The sequence below is a fragment of the Carlito syrichta genome, unplaced genomic scaffold (assembly GCF_000164805.1).
Source record: "Carlito syrichta isolate Samal-C Ts95f unplaced genomic scaffold, Tarsius_syrichta-2.0.1 Scaffold301633, whole genome shotgun sequence".
NCBI lineage: Eukaryota > Metazoa > Chordata > Mammalia > Primates > Tarsiidae > Carlito > Carlito syrichta.
The window spans coordinates 186,271-208,261 of NW_007245729.1; the positions used below are offsets into that span (position 1 = coordinate 186,271).

Sequence of the window (21,991 nt, forward strand, 5' to 3'; positions counted from 1 at the left end):
AAGGTTGAGGCCAAAGGATCACCTGAGCCCAGTAGGTTGCAGTGACAGAGTGAGACTCCATCTCAAAAAGAAAAAAAAAGTAGTCATAGCCAATACTGTTTATAGTAGTATTTTATTTTTATTTTTATTTTTGAGTTGGAGTCTCACTCTGTCACCCAGGCTGGAATAAAGTGGCATGCTCACAGCTACTGCAGCCTCTACCTGCTGGGCCCATGCGACCCTTCTGCCTCAGCCTTTCAAGTAGCTGGAACTACAGTCACGCCTGGCTAATTCTTTTTGATGTATTGTAGGGACGAGGCCTCACCAAGTCACCCAGGCTGGTCTTGAACCTGTGGGCTCAGGCAGTCCTCTCACCTCAGCCTCCCAAAGTGCTGGTATTATAGGCATGAGCCACTGTGCCCAACCTACAGTAGGATTTTGCTTTGGAAGTAGAAAAGTTCACTGTGGCAGTCTGACTGTGCATTTTGTCAAACAGTGTTCTATTATGTCTTTGAACCATATAAGGAATATCAGAGAGGATTGCAAGTTAACAGAGAGCGAACAAAGAATGGTTTCTTGAGGACGGTTTTTTCTTTCTTTCTTTCTTTCTTTTTTTTGAGTTGGAGTCTCACTCCATCGCCCAGGCTGGAGTGCAGTGGCAAGCTATTTATTGTAGAGACGAGGTCTCTCCAAGTTGCCCAGGCTGGTCTCGAACCCCAGGCTCAGGCTATCCATTTGCCTTGGCCTCCCAAAGTGCTGGGATTACAGGCTGAGCCACCAAGCCTGGCCTGTTTTTTCTTTTTATATTTATTTCAGATGCACAAACTGGAAATTTTAAATAAAGATATGTATTTGCTCACGAGTAGATATATTGGAGAAAAGGGAAAAAAACTGCCTTAGAAACAGTGATCTCCTCTTAAGGAATCCTGGCATGCAGATGAATGTTGTTTTTAGTCAAATTTTTGGTGTCATTACAGAATTCTGCTAAGTTATGATGATAATGTAAAAAAAAAGTCCGTCCTACGTATAAATAGATTTTTTTTTTCTCTTTTTGCACCTTATTTCAAGTAGCACTTTTCTGAAATTGAAAATTAGGCAGACTTCTACATTTTCTAATTTTAGCACATATTTTATTTTTTTTCCCACGAAAAGACTGTCGATTTCACCAAGAATGTGATATTTATGTAGGAGAGATTTCTAAACCAGCTGTCATTTTTATGGGATTGGAGCTCTGGGGAAGTTCAGTTATATATTTTAGGTGATAATATGATACATACAGATATTTTAAAGGTAAGATATTTTTCAAATAAAACATTACAATTTGAGATTATATTGTCTGAGCCATCAATATTAATTAAAATTCATTTATAATCAATAATATCTTAAAAGTACACTAACTATAAACCTTCATGTTTGCCTAAAATAGTCATGGTACATTCTAAATCCTGTTAAAACAGCCTAAATAAATGTATGCATTTGTTATACAGAGTCCCAAAATACTATGAAGAATCAGCATAGCAGTTAAAATAAAATTTTCATTTATCATCCATTTTCTTGTAATCTGGAAGGGCTTTGTGGGATTAATTTGACAAATATCTTTTTTAAAAACATGTCGGGGAAATAACTAGACTGCCTTTTAATTTTATTTCTTTTATAGCAAGCAGAAGGATTCGAATTGATTTGATTGATCTTGAAGCTACACTTGGAGTAGTGATTGTTTTCATAATATTAATGATAAGAGTGACGGTGGTAGTGTTATTATTTTTCTTTGAAACATTTTTCAAGTGACAGTGAAGTGGTAGAATTAGGGACACTCCTCACTGTGGTTTTTGGATTCTATAGAAACGAAAAAAAGCTTGCTAATTTTAATTCAGTAATTTTTGAATAATCTAGTTTACTACTTTCATATTTTGCGTACGGTTGAGATCATCTTTTTAGATCCCTGCAGAATGCTTTTGTTTGAATTTTGAGTCAGAGGTCTTTGAAAATTACAATTTTATTTATTTATGTATGTGTTTACTTATTTATTTTTTGCATTGGAGTCTAACTGTGTTGCCCAGATTGGAGTGCAGTGACACACTCCCGGCCACTGCAGCCTCGACTGTTGGGCTCTACTGATCCTTCTGCCTCAGCCTGAACATTATAATTTTAAAAGCCCACTGGGAGCATTAAAGGCAAACTTCCCCAAGCCAGATGCATTGAATTGCTGCTATTCATTTGAATCTGGCACCATTGAAACATGAGACCTAAAAAGTATCATGAAGCTTTGACATTTGGATTTCAGTGGCAAGCCCCTTTTCCACTTGGCTGTGTTTGTTAGAAAAGAAGCGTAAGACAGCAGGATTTTAGGGACTTTGATGTCCATTTTGCACAACGACAGTGAAGCCTGTCAGACCACTGAGCTCTGCCTCTCCTTTTAGAAGTCAGGTCGATCCACCAGTTGGCCCAAAGAATTATCCAGTTATCTGTTACAAGGACAGTGCCACAGTAACTGCTTCTAACTGCTAATCTTTTTTACATTTTCTGGTATGTTTTTAACACACGTTCCATCATCTAATTGCATTTGACAGTTCCTTGTGATGTGATAATTATTGTTATTTACTTGAAGTTGTAGAGTAAGTGGAGTATGAAACACAACTGGCCCGATTTCTTGTAGCCCATTGAGTTGGGGAGCCAAGGACTTGGATTTTCTGGCTCTTAAATCCCCAGTGCTCTTTCTGCCACATCACAGCTGTACTGTAATCTCCTTGGACGATTTACAAATTCAACTCTTGATAAATAGTCTTTGATATTCAAGTTGATGCCCTGCCATGCTCAAGGTCAGTTTTGAGTTGGCCGGAAGCCATGAAAGTAGGCTCTTCATTTTCAGTAGCAATGGGGATGGCCAGGAATTGAAGCCCACACAGGATCTAAAGTACAAATCGAACTGGGAACTTTGACTGCCACTCCTGTCTAAGCTTATCACTGCTACACTCAAGCAGAAGACATGGTCTGGGGTGTTTTCTTCATTTTTCTTTCCCTGTATATGTACTCTATGATAAAATACTCAAAGTAACAAAGACCAAATGATGATGGGGAAAATAATAGACAAACTGTATCTCTACAAAATTGAGAGTGGGTTATACTGTTACTTGTGGTCACACTGTCCCTGGGTACTGAGCAGAGGACACTGGCAGTGGTCCTCACTCCTGGTCCATTGTAGTGTTGGTTACCTCCTGGGATAAAGATGAGAGACAGAACACGTTCCCTTCAAGGTTCTGGTCACAGCAAGGGGAAATATATGTTGAATTCATTTTTTATACTCTCATGGAAGAATTGATAATAAAACCAAGTTCCAAAATGAAAATATTAACTTTTTTTTCGGTCTAACAGTTAAATATTTTTTATCCCTTTTCCCAATCCAAATCATGTGCAAACACTGACATTGCAGTATTAAATTTAAGTGTTTAATTACGTAAGTAAGCAAATTGAGTCCAACTCAGACAAACCCTTACATATAAAATACAGAGTACATCATTTTATAATCCATTATTCATCATCCACTTTGAAGAAAAAACTGAGCTCTGAACATCTACTAAAATTATCACCCGATTACTCATTAAATATTATTTTTATACGTTAAAATGTAACTTTTTTGCAACCATAGAGATAGTTCTAAAGATTTCAACATGTCAAAATAGTGAAAGAGATACTAAATAATAGGACTGGTGAGAGACAAAGAAAGAAAAAAAATTTTATTTTCTAGGAAGATAATTCTAAAGATTTTGTCTGGATTCTGATTTAAAGGAAACATAGCATTCTTATAACACAGTAAGCAAAAATATATTGTCTTTCACTCGAGAAAGTAATACATGTTGACACCATTGAACCAGCAACACTCTATGAGAGGCAAGAAACTTGAAAAGTATTACATAAGGTGACAAATTGGGCACAGCCTGTAAATTATATTTAAGCAGGGAAAGGATCACTGGAGCTTGAATATTCAGCTTGATTATTTCCTCTTGGGTTGTTATGTTTTCCATTGTGTGATATGAGCGTTTGAAAAACCTTCAGCGTTTTCTTTGCCACACAGTTCATGTGTACACTCGTTACCTTGTGGCAGCCACCATTTTGTTCATCAAATGGTGGGTTTGGGGACGCTTTTCTGCAGTTTCTCTCTGAAACTTTCACACCTTTTCACACCTTCCTGTGCTTGTAAAAATTAGCACCTCATTCCTTTCAGATCTGAAAAAACTGGTTGCTGTCTTTACTGCTATGATCTTGTCTAGAAGAGGCAAATCCGAACACGCTGATTAAAGGGAGTGTTTGATGGCTGGTATTCTCTTTGATTAAAGAGGCTTACAGGTACTGAGGTATGATCTGCCTATTTAAAAGGCGAGGGTTGAGTTAAAATGCAGCCAAATGGGAGGCCACACTCCAATCAGATGAGGTGATTAATTATTGAGGTGCTGAGGGGGGTTGGGTGTTGCCTGGCTAGTTCTTTACTTGGCTGTTGGATAGCTATTGTTCTAGACTGTCCTAAAATGTGGTTTTAGGTCAGCCAGGAGGGACGTTTCCCAGTCTGTTACGCCTCAGTCTTTAAAAAGAGGAATTAGAGCACACTCTTTGTTGTGTGTGTGTGTGTCCCTAACCTTCCCCTGGGAGGAGAAGTGTGATCAGGGTTTTATTTTGTGGCCACCGTCTTGCACACAGAGACAAAAGGTCCATCCACCAATCGAAAATACGAATTCCTTGAAGTCCAGACAGCCATTCACATTTGATTATGTGGTAGTTTTTAGAAAGTGTTCAAGCACCAAGTTCATTTTCATTTGTAATCTGAGACAATTCTGCAAGTCACTTTCCCGGGGGGTAAAAACGTGTGTTCTGTTCTCACAGTGAGATACGTCTCCTGTTTAGAGTCTAGAAAGCTCTCAGAAAGATTTATGCCATCTGTGCAGCTGGAATTTTTTTTTTATAGTAAAATTTTTACTTTGCCCCAGGTTTAAGTTATTCTGTAGCAAACTTTCTTGAAAGAGGCATTCATTGTTATTTTATTATGTGGTAGAAAATATGCTTCTCTTTATTGAAAATGAGATATTGGGTAACTACATCGAAGTATTTTTTAAAGTTTAATTTTTTTAGGAATACAGTACCTCGATATATTTTGTAAATAAAAGAATGAATTCATTTGAGAATTTAAACAGTGCTAATAAGATAGACTAATATTTTAAAATTTTAATTTAGAATCAGTCTTGTTGAAAATAAATCCTTGGCCTGCTATTGAAGAAGACTTATCCTCAGCTTTAAGTTTTTTACAGCTAGTGACAAAAGCATGGAAGTTATATTGACAAGGGGAGAGACAATACACGCTGTTTTATGCTTTAGGTATTGAAGAATCATATCTTAGCATTTTGAAAGGGTTGACTGATTTTAAAATGACTAATAGGGGTGGTACCAGTCTCGTACCAAAGAATGACTTGCCATTATGAATAAAACCTTCACTTTAACTAGTTGCCTAAAATAGGCCTAAGCCTTCGATTGAAACTCTTAGAAAATTCAGCCCTCATTCAGCTACTTAATTGAGCACTTACTATAGCCAAGGCATTGTGCCAGGCCTTTGGGAATGAGTCATACACACAGCACTTCTTACCTTGAGCGCAATTTCTGTTTCAAACAAAAACTGAAAGGCTGTAGTTAGGTATAGCAGTCACAGAGCTAACTCACACTTGATTTTGATCTTAATTTTTTTTAAGTCAGTTAATTGAGAAGAAACACCTGTGCTGTTTAATAAACCTATTAGAACAAGAAGGACTCAAGGCCTAGAGGCTGAGGAGATTGAAGGTAGAATTTGCCCAGCCTTCATAACCCGTGCTGGGGACTGAGGAAAGTCCTTTACCTTGCTTCCCAGCTTCTTTCGGTATTAGGTAGTAGAGGGCATTTAACCCAAGAGTATGAGCTTTTAGTGACTGCAAGCTGCAGGGAGCCCTTCCTGGGAGTAAGTTCTCTTCTTTATTATATGCAAAGCAAACCACCAGTGCAGTGCCAGAGTGAAGATTTTTTTTTTTTGAACTGGAGTCTCACTGTCACCCAGACTGGAGTGCAGTGGCATGCTCCCGGCCACCGCAGCCTCCACCTGCTGGGCTCTGGCGATCCTTCCACCTCAGTCTTCCAAGTAGCTGGAACTACAGGCACGTGCTACCACACCCGGCTAATTTTTTGATTTATTGTAGAGATGAGGTCTCGCCAAGTTACCCAGGCGGGTCACGAGCCCGTGGGCTCAGGCAATTCACTCACCTCAGCCTCCCAAAGTGCGGGATTACAGGCTGAGCCACCGAGCCCGGCCAAGTGAAGATTTTTGTTGTGCTGAAATTTGGAAGAAGAACAGAATGAGTTTTTAAAAAATATTTCTTCTCTGTCCCCTAGCAGCCCTGTTATTTAGTACTTCTTTCACCATTCTGACATGTTAGCATCTTTAGAACTCTCTTCCTCTCTATGGTTGCAAAAAGGTTGTATTTTAATGTATAAAAATAATATTTAATGAGTAATTGGGTGATCATTTTAGATGTTCAGAACTGAGTTTTTTTCTTCTTCAAAGTGGAAGAACAATGGGTTATAAAATGATGCACTCCTATATTTTATATATAAGGGCTTGTCTGAGCTGGATCAGAAATTGCTTATTTATGTAATTAAACACTTAAATTTTGCACTGCAATGCCAGTGTCTGCACACAATTTGATTTAGGTTGGGAAAAGGGGAAAAGACACATGATCTGATAAAGTCTCTCAGAAAGTTAAATGAATATTTGGTTCATTGGAGTTTAGATTCTTATATTAACCAGGTATAAAATCTAAATATTTTCTTTCTATTAAAAAATCCCCAGAAATCCCCTCTTAAAATTCAGAGATTCATAGACAGTAATTTTAACTAGAGTAGAAAATAATTACTTGGATAGTTGGTCAGGTGAATTAGTATCAGGTGAATCAGTGATCAGTCTATATATAAGATATTCAGGCAGAGGTACTTTTTTTTTTTTTTTTTTTTTTGCCAGAGTCTCACTCTGTCACCCAGGCTAAAGTGCAGTGGCATGATCACGGTTCACCGCAGCCTCAACCTCCTAAGCTCAGATGATTCTTCCACCTAGCCTTCCAAGTAGTTGGGACTGCAGGCATGTGCCACCATGCTTGGCTGTTTTTTAAATTTTATTTGCGTAGAGACGAGGTCTCAGTATGTTACCCAGGCTGGACTCCTGGGCTCAAGGGATTCTCCTGCCTCAGCCTTCCAAAATGCTGGAATTATAGGTATAAGCCACTGCACCCGGCCAGAATTACCTTTGAGTATCTAAACTAAAATATAGAAAACAAACAATTTTCTGTTGTTTGTGTTTATGGTATTAAAGCAATTTGGCTGTTAATAATAGACTATTACAGTCTGCAGTGGTTTCCGTCTTATTTCCTCCACATTTTTCAAAAGTAATCGTGTCAGCCATCATATGCAATGATTCTCAATGGCAAGGTCATGCCGTTGATAGAGTGGAGTAGTCCTGTTAGAACATTTGGCTGGGAACATGTATAGTTGGCAAAGGTCTTCCCATACTTCGTGGTGAGAAGGATGAACCACACTGAGTGTTACAGTCCTTAGAAGTACAGAGGGGGCCAAAGAATAGATGCATATTTTACAAAAGGAAAAAACTGTATTAAAATTGCAATACTCAATATATACCCACGACAAAAGATGAAGACAAGCCACGTTTGACTTCTGCAGTTACAAGAGGTGCTCAAAGTGGTCACTGTCAGCATCAGTTATGGCACACTACTGCAGGACTTACGTGTTGCAAATTTGTCACGTGTTGCAAATTTGTCACAAATGCATACAGTTGTTAGGTGCGTTGGAGATTCTGTTGCGTACTTACGTCTCCATTGTCGTTGTACTTCCACAATGTTCTCGAATTTCCAATACCATGTCAAAATGGTCTTGCGCTCCTCAAATGACAACCATGCTTCTGCCATTTTCTTTGACTGTCCTGTCACATGGTAACACCAGCATTCATTTGATTAACTCCATTTTTTGAACGAATGTCATGCTACACATTGCTACCATAATTCAACTCAACCTCAAAAAGTCATACATAGATAGCATCTCTTAAAATGTGTATATATTTGTAAGCTGGGCTCAGCGGCTCAGCCTGTAATCCCATGCCTTGGGAGGCTGAGGTGAGTGGATTGCCTGGGTTCGAGACCTGCCTGGGCAGGCGAGACCTCATCTCTACAATAAATCAAAAAAAATTAACCGGGCGTGGTAGCACACGCCTGTAGTTCCAGCTCCTTGGAAGGCTGAGGTGGAAGGATCGCCAGAGCCCAGCAGGTCGAGGCTGCGGTGGCCAGGAGTGGACACTGCACTCCAGTCTGGGTGACAGAGTGAGACTCCAACTCAAAAAAAAAAAAACAAAAAGATGTGTATACTTTTTTTTTTTTTTGGCACTCCTGGTATTTATATTCTCTGCCTGCCCCAAAACACATTTAAATAATTTGACTGTAGCCAGGCTTGGTGGTTCAGTCTGTAATCCTGCGCCTTTGGGAGGCTGAGGTGAATGGATTGCCTGAGCCCGTGGGTTCAAGACCCGCCTGGGCAGCAAGACCTCATCTCTACAGTAAATCAAAAAATCAGCCGGGTGTGGTAGCGCATGCCTGTAATTCTGGCTACTCAGAAGGCTGAGGCGGAAGAATCGCCAGAGCCCAGCAGGTAGAGGCTGCGGTGGCTGGGAGCGGCCACTGCACTCCAGTCTGGGCGACAGAGTGAGACTCCAACTCAAAATAAATAAATAAATAATAATAATAATAATTTGATTGTGGATAGGTTCAACAAAATACCTTACTGGAAAAAGAGGAAAATTAGTTAAAATTAATTTAAGTACATTATAATCAAACTAAAAAATTTATCATTAAATGGAAGTAAGTGCATTCATCACCAGGAATGAGAAATACTTTACTCTAGAGGATATTGAAAATGCTTCAAGAAGGCGACTTTGGTTGTCAGCAAACAACACTGGCATTTCTCAAGGCCGAAAACTTGCTTTAAGTCCTTGAACACCAGAAGAACAAGTAATGCTTCTGTTTCTTTGTAGGTGATTATGCTGCTGTTTTGAGTTTTTAAGCTTCCTTGTATAGCTCTGCCAATGACCATCACTGCTTTAATCTTTTTCAGTACCCATTGTAAAGCAGACTTGGGAGAGCCAAGCAAGTCTCATTGAATACTACAGTGACTATGCTGAGAGTTCCATCCCTACTGTGGATTTGGGAATTCCTAACACAGATAGAGGTGAGTTCTGAATTCTTACTACTCTCCTTAATACAAAAAAAGTCTGTGTTCTGTAAATGTAGTAAATTAAGTTTGGATGCAAATGAAATATTTCATAAGTGCAGTAATTTTTGACTCATATTAGTTTCTTCCCCCTTCTTACCCCAACCTGGTTCTTTCAAACTAAGGGCTTTATAGTAGAGAAGGTTGCATGTTTTTAGTAGGTTTTATTGCTGTAATTGAGCACATGACAGTTACAATAGAGTTTAACAATAGGTTTGTTATAACTTCATAATTCATTGTGGCCATAATGGCGTGGCCAGAGTTAATTTATTATCTTCCTACATAAAGTGTCTATTCTAATAAGTTGTATTGTCTAGTTCACATTTTGTATGTAATTCTAAGTAGCACCTGACCCCATTCTACACTGGTTATATGTGGAATACTCATAAACTGTAGTACAGATGCTACTATTTTAATTGGGACCTAACCCCATTCTATACTGCTTATATATAGAATACGTATATGGTCTAGTACATACATATTTTAATTAAGACCTAACACATTCTATACTGGTTACATGTAGAATACTCACACGCTCTAGCTCATATGTTAATATTTTAATTAGGACCTAACCCCATTCTACACTGGTTACTTGTAGAATACTCATAAGCCCTGGTGCATAGGCTAATATTTTAATTAGGAACTACCCACATTCTACAGTGGTTACATGTAGAATACTTATACATATTGTAATATTTTAATTAGGACCTAACCCCATTTTACACTGGTTATATGTAGAATATGCATATACTCTGGTACATGCTAATATTTTAGTTAGTACCTAACCACATTCTACACTGGTTATATGTAGAATACACGTATGCTCTAGTACATATGTTAATATTTTAATTAGTAAATTGTTGGAATACAGTGTTTTTCTCTTCAGATTGTGGGTTTTGTCATTCAAAACATTTTTTAGGACATGGTGGAATAGTAGGTATTCGAGATTTCAGAAGGTGGGAGGGTGGAAGGGGGTGAGAGATGAGAAACACCTGTTGGGTATGGCCTACACTGTTGGGGGTTGGGTGCACTAAAAACCTAGACTTCACCACAACACAATGTATCCTTGTAACAGAATGCATTTTGCATGCCTCAATCTGTAAAAATATACACAATTTTAATGCCCAAAAGATGGAAGTATAAATTTGGCCACCTCGTCTTCAGATGCTTTGTGTTCTTAATTTTTATCCAGCGTTCCCACCACCTTTTTTTTTTTACTTTTTGGTTCCCATACCCTTTTATGAATAAAAATGTAAAGGTAGCAAGTGGACTGTCTTCTGTAATTTATCTTGATTATTTTATGATAGTGTCCCTCATAATTCTTTGATTAGCATAGTAGAGTGTAGAATCAGATATGCCATTTGTGTAGGTGTCATTTCTTCTGACAAGTATATGAGTATGTCTGTTGCTGTTGGATTTGAAAAAAGTATTTTAAGCAGATTTGTTCTTGTTGTTGACCTTCCTTTTTAAGGCTTTACTCTAGACTGCTTTAGTACTCATTTATTTATTTATCTATTTCTTCTTTGATTTCTTCACTTATTTCTAGTCTTTATTTCTAGACCTTATTATTGCCTATATTTATATCCATTTTATTCCCAAAGGAATTTGAGATAGCTTTCAAAAATACATATTATAATGGTGAAAAATATAGAACTAAATCAAGAGTGAAGAAAATAAAAGTCAAATTGAGAGGCTTAATATTTATGTAAGTTAATATTAGTTTGTGCTCTACTCTATCACCAAATACTTAGTTGAAGTGAGGGGCACATTTCTATTTATCAACTTGATTATTCTTCTCAAGCGTTTTACCTTTATCTTGGTCCCAGCATTTACCATTAAGCCATCATAATTTATTTGTTGGCTCCTGAAGGACTGTGACTCCGTCTTATTCAGCACTGTATCTTTAGTGCATATCTTGGACCTGCCACAGTTATCTGGCACGTTAGAAACTTAGTAGTAAATATTTACAAAATGACTGAAGGTACAGTCTTCCACCTTTTCACTGTTGCTTCCCTGTGGTAGTGGTGCTTGGGGTTCTAACAGTTGCTTCAAGATAAGCACGTCTAAGAAAAGAAGCCAGGTTTTTGCCAGGCTTTTATACTTGCTGTGAGGGTTTCAACTCTTGTTTGCCTAGACTGAAGAAACTAATCTGTCTCTACCTTAAATTACCTGTGTGACTGCATGTGTCTCCCCAATCTTTCTAAGTCTTCCTTTTTTTCGTGTGTGAAATGAATGACTTGGGTTTCATGATTTCTAACGTTCCTACTATATCTATGAAATAAAGTTCACTATATCTCTGAAAATTAGAGAAGACTAATTTTTAAAATTTTGAGTTTTTAAGGTGCCTGTTGGCATCCAAGCTTTTACTTATAGCACTTTAAAACTAAAAAAAAAAAAGTTAATGAATTCTATATATTTTAGAGAAAACACATTGTAAGTTTTTTTCTTGCCTCCCCCAGGTCATTGTGGAAAGACATTTGCCATTTTGGAAAGATTTGTGAATCGTAGCCAAGACGAAGTAGCTTGGTTAGTCATTGTGGATGATGATACCTTAATAAGGTAAGGAGTCATTCTCATTCTAAATGGCTTTAAATTCTGCATATATTCATATTCAACAATAGTTACCTTTTCTTTTGGAAAAGGTGGAATACCAATGATGGGACTTACCCTTCTCTGCAAAACAACCTCTCCCAGTATATGACATAGAGATTTTTAAGTTACTGGACTTTAGGCACAAAAGGGCAGCAGTCCATGAAGAAAATAAAAATTAAGATATGAAGCAAATAAGGTGCATTCTGTGACTGCCCTGACTGCTTGCCTCGAGAGAGTCCCAAGTCACTGCTTAGTTGGGGGGGACTAAGTGGAACTTGGCACACTCTGAGTGAAGAGATGGGGCCGAGACGCTCAGGGGACAAAGGCTATTAGAGTTCGTAAGACAGAATACTAGAGAGGAGAGTGATGTACAGAAAGGGAACACCGGGATATGTGGAGGGTCCCCTTTAAGTATTTAGTAGAGTATTGATTAGCACATGTGTGTGAAGAAACTACCCAAGGACTCGATTAGAGGAAATGGTACCTGACCTCTTACAAGGCTGGGTATAGTACCTCTTCCCAGCAGCCACGCTGGAAAACCCGTTATTCACGGGGTATCGGGTAGAGTACGTAAAAAAGTTTTGCCTCAATAGTGGGGAGTAGTTAACTCTAGACTAAGCATTGCTGTAGTCCTGACTGACAAATCTGAAAAGCAAGACCCCAAAAGACCAAACTGTTTCAAGTAACTAGCCTGTACCTGAGAACAAAACTCAAGAAGATTTATAGAAATACAAAAATAGAACCTTGAACAATTATCATAATACTGTAAGAAAAAGACTGACAGTAGCAGGAAACTGCTCGAGGGTGGGGTGAGAATGTGGGATTTGCAGTAGTGGGAATCTGCCAGGGGAGGGGAGTGGCACACCTCATCAACAAGGGTACCTGCATAATGAACATTTGCATACCTAACCCTAAATTGTACCCTACATCTTTAAAATAAAAAAATTAAAAGTAAAAAGAAAGAAAGAAATACAAAAATACCATCACCCCATAAGGTAAAATTCACAATGGTTGCCATCCAATCAAAAGTTACCAGGCATGCAAAGCAACAGGAAAATAATGATGTTAAGGAATCAGGTTATTGAAATTGTCTCAGAATTGATACAGTGCTAGAATTAGCAGTTATTAGGCTATTATAATTCTATCTCATATGTTCAAAAAAGAGACATGGGTCTCTTAGTCTTCAGTTGGTCTTAAATCCTATTTCTTTGTTTTGGATTAAAAAATGGTATTAACAGCAAATTAGATACTGCAGAAGAAAATATCAGTGAACTTAAAGACACTGTAAAAGTAAATATCCAAAGTGAAACACAAAAGGCAGAAGAGACAGAAATAGATAATTTCAAGTGGCCTTGTATCTATGCAATTAGAGTCTTCCAAGGGGCATACAACAAATACTTAAATATTTTTCAAATTTGATGTAAAACTATTAACCCACAGATCCAAGAATCCCAGTGAACCTCAATCACACTCTGAGCATACAGTCAGAGTACAGCTACCTCCAAGAATGCAATGATGGATACTTAGGACAAAGCCCACCACCCTACAGCTGTGGAATTGGGTACTAGCTCTCACATCCCAGCAACACCAACACAGATTGCTTGGCTCCCAGTGGGTTGCTCCACCACTACTACCATCATTCATATCATCACATGTACCATCATCCAGCTGTCTGGAAACATGAGCACCTGCCCACACACCTGGCCTAACACTACCTTTACTAGTTTCTAAGCAAGCTAGAGATGTGAGTCTGAAAATTTTTCGAAAGGAAACAGGCTATAAAATTAAAAATAAAAACCTCCTATAATTTTATTAAGAGGAATCAATCCCTTAAGATAGACTTCTTCTAGCATAGAGGACTGGTATGTAGAAAGACTATTATAAATAATTTTTTAAAAATTATAACCAACTTAATCACATCTAAACTTTTTATATATTCCCTTTCTTAAATCTTATTATGACTTACACAGACCATCTATGACATGCATGGACTTTTCATTTTGTCTTATACTTCCCTCTTTGTTTAATAGCTGATTATTTTAGGAAAAAAATGTACTGTACAAGATCCTTTCTCTTATAAAATTATTTTCTTTTCTTTATAACCTTCCCTACCAAAAATACATCTTTATGCCTATAACGTTCTCCACATACTTTCCTACTTAAGAAACAAGGTTCTTTTTTTACCTTGTTTTATAAATAACCTTTAAATAACCTTTGAATTTGAAACAGTTTTTTAAATCTCAGCACAAGAGGCTTAATAACAGCAGATTGAAAGCAGACAGAAAAGAGAAATAGAGAGCTTTAGATGACTCCAACTCTGTAGTTGCAGGTTAACTAGTTGAGTTCTGAATTTTCCTTGCTGTAATTTGCGCATCACTTAAAAAATGTGCACAAAAATGGTCTGTAATATGTAAGCAGCTGGAGTCCCAGAAAATCTGGCATGTCTTCCAAGGTAATAGAGTCACACATAGATTCAGACAGATGGAGCACTATCTGACTGATCCTGACTGAAGGGGCTGGATAAAGTCCTGAATTCTTGTCCTAGGTTGAGACGGCCCTACAAGGTCCTGATGGAGCATAGCCCAAGTGGTGCCACAGATGGTACAAGAGCCCAGATGGTGCCTCAGGCAGCCGAGTCCCAAGGAACAGAGCCCAAGGCCCAAGTAGTGGGGAGAGTGTTCTCGGGTGCAAGTCCTCAAGTCCATTGACTTGGCATGCCGTGTTCCCTTCATCATTAATGAATAATAGGCAGCTGGTGCCAAGATGGGGAAAGAAGGGAGATTCCCCAGGACAAAAGCATCTCTATAACTGCTGGAAGGTCCCTGGGGTCCCAGCCACAGGGTCAGCTTGCCATGAGCAGCCAGTGCCTACAAGTGGCTGTCGCCTTGCTGGTGGTGAATCCAGGCAGACAAGCTAACCCACTGGCAACATGCAGTGTCTCACATGGGGCCCCAGATGTGTAATTGACCGAAGTTTGGACATTTACCATACAAAGCTGAACACGAGAGACCAGAGATAGTGAAAGGAGAGTGACTTTATTCCAAAAGCAGGCAGATGGGGAAATGGTCAGGCTCATGCCTCAAACTGACCATTTTGGATTTTTAGGCTGAGTGCAAGGGCTTAAAAAGGGAGGCTTGCTATGGGGAAACATGCAGGAGTGGCACAGGGTGATCTTGTTGTGATGGCTCATCTTGGGTTGTGGTCCTCGAGAGGTCTGGTTGTTGTTATCTCAGCTGTAGTCAGGTTATGGATCAGCCATCTCATGACTCTCTGGAAGCAGAAGGGTCCCATGGTCAGGCTGTCTTGAGATTAGCCCCTGGCAATTGGCAGTAGTGGGAAACTGCCAGGGGAGGGAGGGGCACACCTCATCAACAAGGGTACCCGCATAATGAACATTTGTATATCTGACCCTGAATTGTACCCCACGTCCTTAAAATAACAAATTAAACAAAAAAATTAGCCCCTGGGATTTCTAAGGAAGCATATGATCAGATGAGTTTGCATGGTGCAAAGGAGCGTCTGGTAGATAAAGGGAGAAAAGAAGTTTCTAAAACATGTATGTCAAGGCCTTACGTTAAGATCAGAGGGGAAAACACTTTAAAATACATTTTAAGCTAGGCTCGGTGGCTCAGCCTATAATCCCGCACCTCTGGGAGGCCGAAGTGAGTGGATTGCCTGAGCCCGCGGGTTCGAGACCCGCCTGGGCAGCGAGACCTCATCTCTACAATAAAATCAAAAAATCAGCCGGGCGTGGTAGCGCATGTCTGTAATTCCGGCTACTTGGAAGGCTGAGGCAGAAGGATCGCCGGAGCCCAGCAGGTCGAGGCTGCGGTGGCCAGGAGTGGCCACTGCACTCCAGTCTGGGCGACGGAGTGAGACTCCAACTCAAAAAAAAAAAAACATTTTAAGACTGAGATACTCGGTTACAATACCAGTGTACTCTGCCTTTGGCAAGAATGGCATAGTCATATCAGCACCCTCCCACTCCTTCCCCAGATCAACCAGAAAGAGAAAAACCTAGTGGGAACACTTCTGTAGTCCCACTCATGTTGCATGTGAACACACACGTGAAGGCATGTTAGCCAGCCCTTCCTGCCTTTATCTTCCCCATTGTAGTCAACCAATAGCTCGGTTGCCCATTTTACTTCTCTAGCAAAATATTACTCTGAGGAGAGTACCTCTCTGCCCATTGTTGGGCATTATGGTCTGTCCAGTGTGTTCTTTGGTCTGAAGAAGTGACACTTGGCCGTCTTAAGTCCTTTCAGTATCTTCTGTTTTGCTTTTATTATGATGGCCCTCTGACCATTTGCGTCTTCCACTGTGTGAGCAATACCCACTCCAGAGTCGGTGTTTATTCCTGTTAAGACCCATTTGTTGTCCCCTTGGGCTACCAGCATCAGTCTTACTTGCCAGCATTCGTTAGGGCCTTCCCATCAGGAAAATTTCCCTGTAGCTTTTGGCCATCCCTGTCTCTTGCTGGCAAGCAGAAGAGTTCTTACTGGTATTTTGTACCTGAGAGGGTGCAAAGGAAGCATGCCCAGACTCAGCTCGGCTCTGGACTCCTGGAGTGCCCCATATCCACTCATTTCATGGGCCTGAGTAGCCACCTTGGGAGCATATGGGGATAGCCGCTTGTTGATTCCAGTCACCCTCTGAATCTGGAAGGGGCTCTGTAGCTGGGCATTGACCTGTTCTACTGTATTATGCCCCTCAGATTTCCATAGGGTCATGCTCTGTATGGGCATCATTTTAATAGGCCGAGTTTCCATTGTGCTCTTCCCTAAGTTTATTACCAGGCCATTGGTCACGGCCTGTGAGTCAGTAAAAATCCAAGCACAGGGACGTCTACAACACTGTTAAATTCTTCTATTCCTGTTAGAAGAGCACCATGCACTCCAGCCCACCAAACAGATTTTTTACCTTCTTTGATCAAAGTAGCAGCCTCCCAACCAGAATAGTGCCCACTCACCCTGGAATTTCCATCGGCAAACGAAGTGGCTCTTGGTTGTCCAAGCAGGAGGAGTTTATCGGGCAATGTAGAATCCAGCACCTTCTGACACAGTTCCAGAGTCAGTTGTGGGGGAAAAAGGCTCTCTGCTCACGGGGAGCTCTTCCTTGCACTCATTGCCCTGGTAGCATCACCCTGTAGCATCGCCCTGTTTCCATTATACTGTGGAACTGCTATGGGCATTGCCTCCCTTATGAGAGCATTTCTCTCACATCACCCAAGACAATGTGGGTAGTTCAGTTGTCAAGATTATTCTATGTCCTTTAATCATAGGGCATATTTCTCTCATGAACCAAAGCAAGGCAGTCAATGCACCTCAAGTGGCCATTCACTAGTCCAGAGTCCCAGGAGGGCATATTTTTCGCCTGGAGCAAAGCAAGGCAGTGAATGTGCCTCAAGTGGACATTTCGCTAGTCCAGAGTCCAAGTAGGACATATTTTTTTGCCTAGAGCAAAGCAAGGTAGTAAATACTCCACAAGTGGACATTTGGTAGTCCAGAGTCCCAGTAGGGCATCTTTTTCACAAGGAGCAAAGCAAGGCAGTGAATGCTCCACAAGTGGACATTTTCTAGTCTAAAGTCCCAGTAGGGCATATATTTCTCCTGGAGCAAAGCAAGGCAGTAAATGCGCCTCAAGTGGACATTTGCTAGTCCAGAGTCCCAGTAGGGCATATTTTTTGCCTGGAGCAAAGCAAGGTAGTAAATGCTTCACAAGTGGACATTTTCTAGTCTAAAGTCCCAGTAGGGCATATTTTTCGCCTGGAACAAAGCAAGGCAGTGAATGTGCCTCAAGTGGACATTTACTAGCCCAGAGTCCCAGTAGGGCATATTTTTCGCCTGCAGCAAAGCAAGGCAGTGAATGCTCCACAAGTGGACATTTTCTAGTCTAAAGTCCCAGGAGGGCTTATTTTTCGCCTGGAGCAAAGCAAGGCATTGAATGAGCCTCAAGTGGATATTTGCTAGTCCAGAGTCCTAGTAGTTAGTCATTGCAGACAATCACTCACCGGCCTTTGCCATGAACCCCAAGAAACACTCCACAGAGGACTATGAATTGGTGCATTCGCCCCCACTGGCACTCTGGCTTCTAGTCTACACTTGGGCAATCTGATGAGCTCCCATTTAGCGTGTCCAATTAATATTGCTTGAAGGGCAGATTTACATGCCTTCTTTTTTATAGTCCTAGGTAGGGGGAATCTTGCCCAGTCAGATGCAGTCAGTGTCCGTTCCCGTAATACAGTCAGGTAAAAGAGATGCAACCACTTCACATGAAGTGTGATCAAATATCTGAACATTCATAATCCTACCAACTCTTAGCATTTTTAGAGTCTAGTCCCAGGAACTTTTCTTCTTCACTCACCCCCAGACCATTGTACTGTTTCTCGTACTTTGGATCCCCAGCCAGGGGTTGGGCCTGCAGGCTCCAGCCTCTCTATCTATTATTCCCTTGATTACTCATTCTGACCCTTGACTCCCAGGTACTTCCAGCTGGGATTTCTCACACCTTTATCTTCTGTTTTAAAATATCTATCCAAACTGGGGAAATACAGCAAGCTGGTATGAGATTCTTTAGTGTCGGGGGACCAGCAGGAGGTCCCTTTGGTCCACTTCAACCTTTGGTGCTATTGTATTAAGACCTTTGTTTTAGCCCCATGAATTTTCCATGACTCTCCCCTTTCTTTTTAAACCTCTTAGTTTCACCCCTCAATATTTTCTTAGTTTGTCTTACTTCTTAACAGTTGTTTAAAATTTCCCACATTTCTGGAATGAGTCCTTTGACACTTCCCTCTACCCGCCACCACTGTTCTCTTGTTAATTAACTTGATGATTTTAAAACCATCTGTAAGGACCTTGGCAGGGGTGCTGAGACAGCAAATTTGATAAGTCTTTCCAAACTGTCTTTCAGTTTTGCAGCAGTGAGGGTATACGAGGTGCCCATGCAAAAGGAACCCCGTTAGCACAGCACTTACCATGACCTGGGAAAGGGGTTTATCAGAGGGTAAATAACTCTGTCATCATAAAGCCAGTCCCACATGGCTTTCACACAAAGCATGTCAGCTGCCTCATGGAATGCTCCACTCAGCATTTATACGTGGAGTCGGGTAGCCTCCCTTCTCAGGGAAAACAGACCTCACAATGCCTTTTATCCAGTTTGTCAGACTGACTGTTTCCTCGGGAATAACCTCCCGTGTGTCTGGATCATATATACCCATCCGCGATTGTTCAGCCATGAGCTGTGGGTCTCGCACCAACTCAGATATGCTCTTTTGCTCGGCCACATTCAAAACCAATGATACTGCCCCTAAATGAGTTACTCTCATGATCCATCTTAGTAAAGGCTTATCAGGAAGCTGACGATCGGGATCTACAAAATGGGACCATTCTCTCACTCTGTAACCTCTGGTTTCAGTAGCTACTTGGTTTTGTCTGTCCACCACATTGGCTCCCTTCCTGGTAACCCTTGGTTTCATAGTCACTTTCTGTTGTCCTTGGGTAGTGGCTGAAGCTTGGACTCCCTCTCTGGGTTTGATTAAATTGCTCACAGAACTCAGAGAAACACATTTACTGGCGTATTATAAAGGATACAGATGAAGAGGTGAGTAGAGCAGGCTAAGGGGGAAGGGGTGCAGAGCTTCTGTGCCCTCCCTGGATGTGCCACCCTCCAGGATCCTCCAGATGTTTAGCTCTCCAAAAGCTCTCTGAACCCTGTTCTTTTGTTTGTTTGTTTTTTTATGGAGGCATCATTCAAACCCAGGACGGCCTGCCTATTCAGGCAATTCTTAACCTTTCTGTGCAGCCTTCATTTCTCTAGAGTATGGGGCGGGACCTTCTCTAGAATGCAATTAGATTCCTGCTCTGGGCAAGTCAAAGGAGGATGGGAGATCAGAGAGAGAGAGAGAGAGAGAGAGCACATTACCAGAGGTCTATTGAGTGCCCCTACATTGTAGCAAAAGACTAGCAAATACTATGAGAGTTATGAGCCATGGATGAAAACCAATATTTATAATCAGAATGTCATACCCATATAATGGACAGCTTAATGTTCTGACAGCTGAGAACACAACATTAAGTTCTAAAGTGGAGAACGAAAAGCTAAACAAGGAGAGAGACTGGAAACAGAAGTTGAGAATGGTCTCAACTGGCTGCTATTAGATACATGATGGTGATCACAGTCAGACATCAGAAAGAAACTTAGCCGGGTGTGGTGGCTCTTGCCTGTCATCCCAGCACTTTGCGAGGCCAAGGCAACCCCATTGCCTGAGCCCAGGAATTCAAGACAAGCCTGGGCAATATGGCAAGACCTCGTGGCTACAGTAAGTAAAAAAAAAAAATTAGCCACATGTGGTGGCACATGCATGTAGTTCCAGCAACTTGGGAGGTTGAGGCAGGAGGATCACCTGAGCCCAGCTAGTTGAGGCTTCGTAGCTGTGATCATGCCATTGCACTCCAGCCTGGGCTGGAGTTGAGTGAGACTACAACTCAAAAAAAAAAGAGAGAGAGAGAGAGACCTAGAACTTGCTTTCAGAGAACAAGAGATAGTGGTTTCATTGACAGGACAAAATGAATTTTGTTATGTTCAACATAAAAGATAGCAACGAGGTTCTTTCTCAATAGCTTTGTAAAGCTGAACATAATCAATAGCCTAGAGTTTGAGCTCCATCACATCAGAGGTGTTCCCAGAGAAAAGACTTTGGCTTTAGAATATTTACAAAGAGACCTAAACCAAACACAATGTCAAAGGAAGGAAATTGCATGAGTGTATCAAAATGAACATGGAAAAATGAATACCCACATTGGGAAGCAGGAATCTGTAGAGGAGAGATTATCTCAACTACAGCGTGAAAAGATTCTGCTTCAGCATCTAGCTCACCACCAAGCGGACAATAAAGAAAAATCAGTCATTGGTACTGAAAACCAATTTCATGCTATTGTCAAAAACAAAGCAAAACAAAAAAACAGCTTCAAGCCGAGAGTACAAAAGCAAAGTCTTCTGCTGAGAGAGAGAATATCATTGATGTACTCATTTAAAAGAAAGATTACATCAGTATAAAAAAGACAAAGCAGAAAGAAACTGAGGAATGTATTTCAGTCAAGCCAAGGATGATTCAAATAAATCTAGTACTTTGAAGTTAAAAAAAATAAAAAAAAAGAAAGGTAGTTGTGAGACAAGTTCAACAAGAACTGCCTGATGACCAAAAAAAAACCTCTGAGTCTTTACTCTGAGGGTATATCTTGTTCACCTTAATTTAGAAGTGATATAAGACTTAAAGGAGAAACTAGGTCAAGTCAGCAGTGACAGCTTACAGACACAAGCAACATCTCAAGAAAACTTAGTTAAGAAAGGTTAATATTGCTTCAATAAAAAGTCAGAACAACTAAGAATTAAACATCCGAAAACTGACTGTCCAAAATGAAAACTTCTTTAGAAGCTTTTAGTAAAACAGTTGGAAAAATATAAACAACTGTGTCTAAAAGAATTAAAAGTTAGACAATCATTGGAAATTGAGCACAGTGGCTCATGCTTGTAATCCCAGCATTTGGGAGGTCGAGGCAGGAGGATTGCTTGAGCCCAGGAGTTTGAGATCAGCCAGGGCAACATAGTGAGGCCTTGTATCTACAAAAATAAAAAACATTAACTGGGTGTGGTGGTGCGTGGCTGTAGTCCCAGCTACTCAGGAGGCTGAGGAGGGTGGATCCCTTCAGTCCAGTTTGAGGCAATGGTGAACCATGAAAGTGCCACTGCACTCAAGTCTGGGCAACAGAGTTGAGACCCCAACTCAAAAAAAAAAAAAAGAGAGAGAGAAAGAAATTTCATTAGGAAATAAATTAAACAGAATGAATGAGAAATTAGCAGAAGTCAATTCCAAACCTTTTATGGAGAAACAGAAAACCAGATCTTTATTCCCCATTTTTACCTACTGCTATAAAACTTCCTGATAACAACAAAAATCTATCTCAGAGTCTTTACTGTGAGGATCTATCTCTTTCACACCAATTTAAAAGACACAAGATTTAAAGAAGAAATTAGGCCAAGTCAGCAGTGACAAGTTACAGACACAAGTAGCATCTCAAGAAAACTG

The 21,991-nt window shown here is 40.3% G+C and overlaps 1 protein-coding gene across 1 annotated transcript in view; it reads left to right on the forward strand.

The window, feature by feature from the left end:
• B3GLCT (beta 3-glucosyltransferase) overlaps window positions 1-21,991 on the forward strand; it is a 151,862-nt gene that overhangs the window by 112,250 nt on the left and 17,621 nt on the right. Inside the window, exons 15-16 of the mRNA XM_021710893.1 lie at window positions 9,160-9,273; window positions 11,775-11,874. Of these exons, the coding sequence (XP_021566568.1) occupies window positions 9,160-9,273; window positions 11,775-11,874 (214 nt within the window). The remainder of the gene's footprint in view (window positions 1-9,159; window positions 9,274-11,774; window positions 11,875-21,991) is intronic.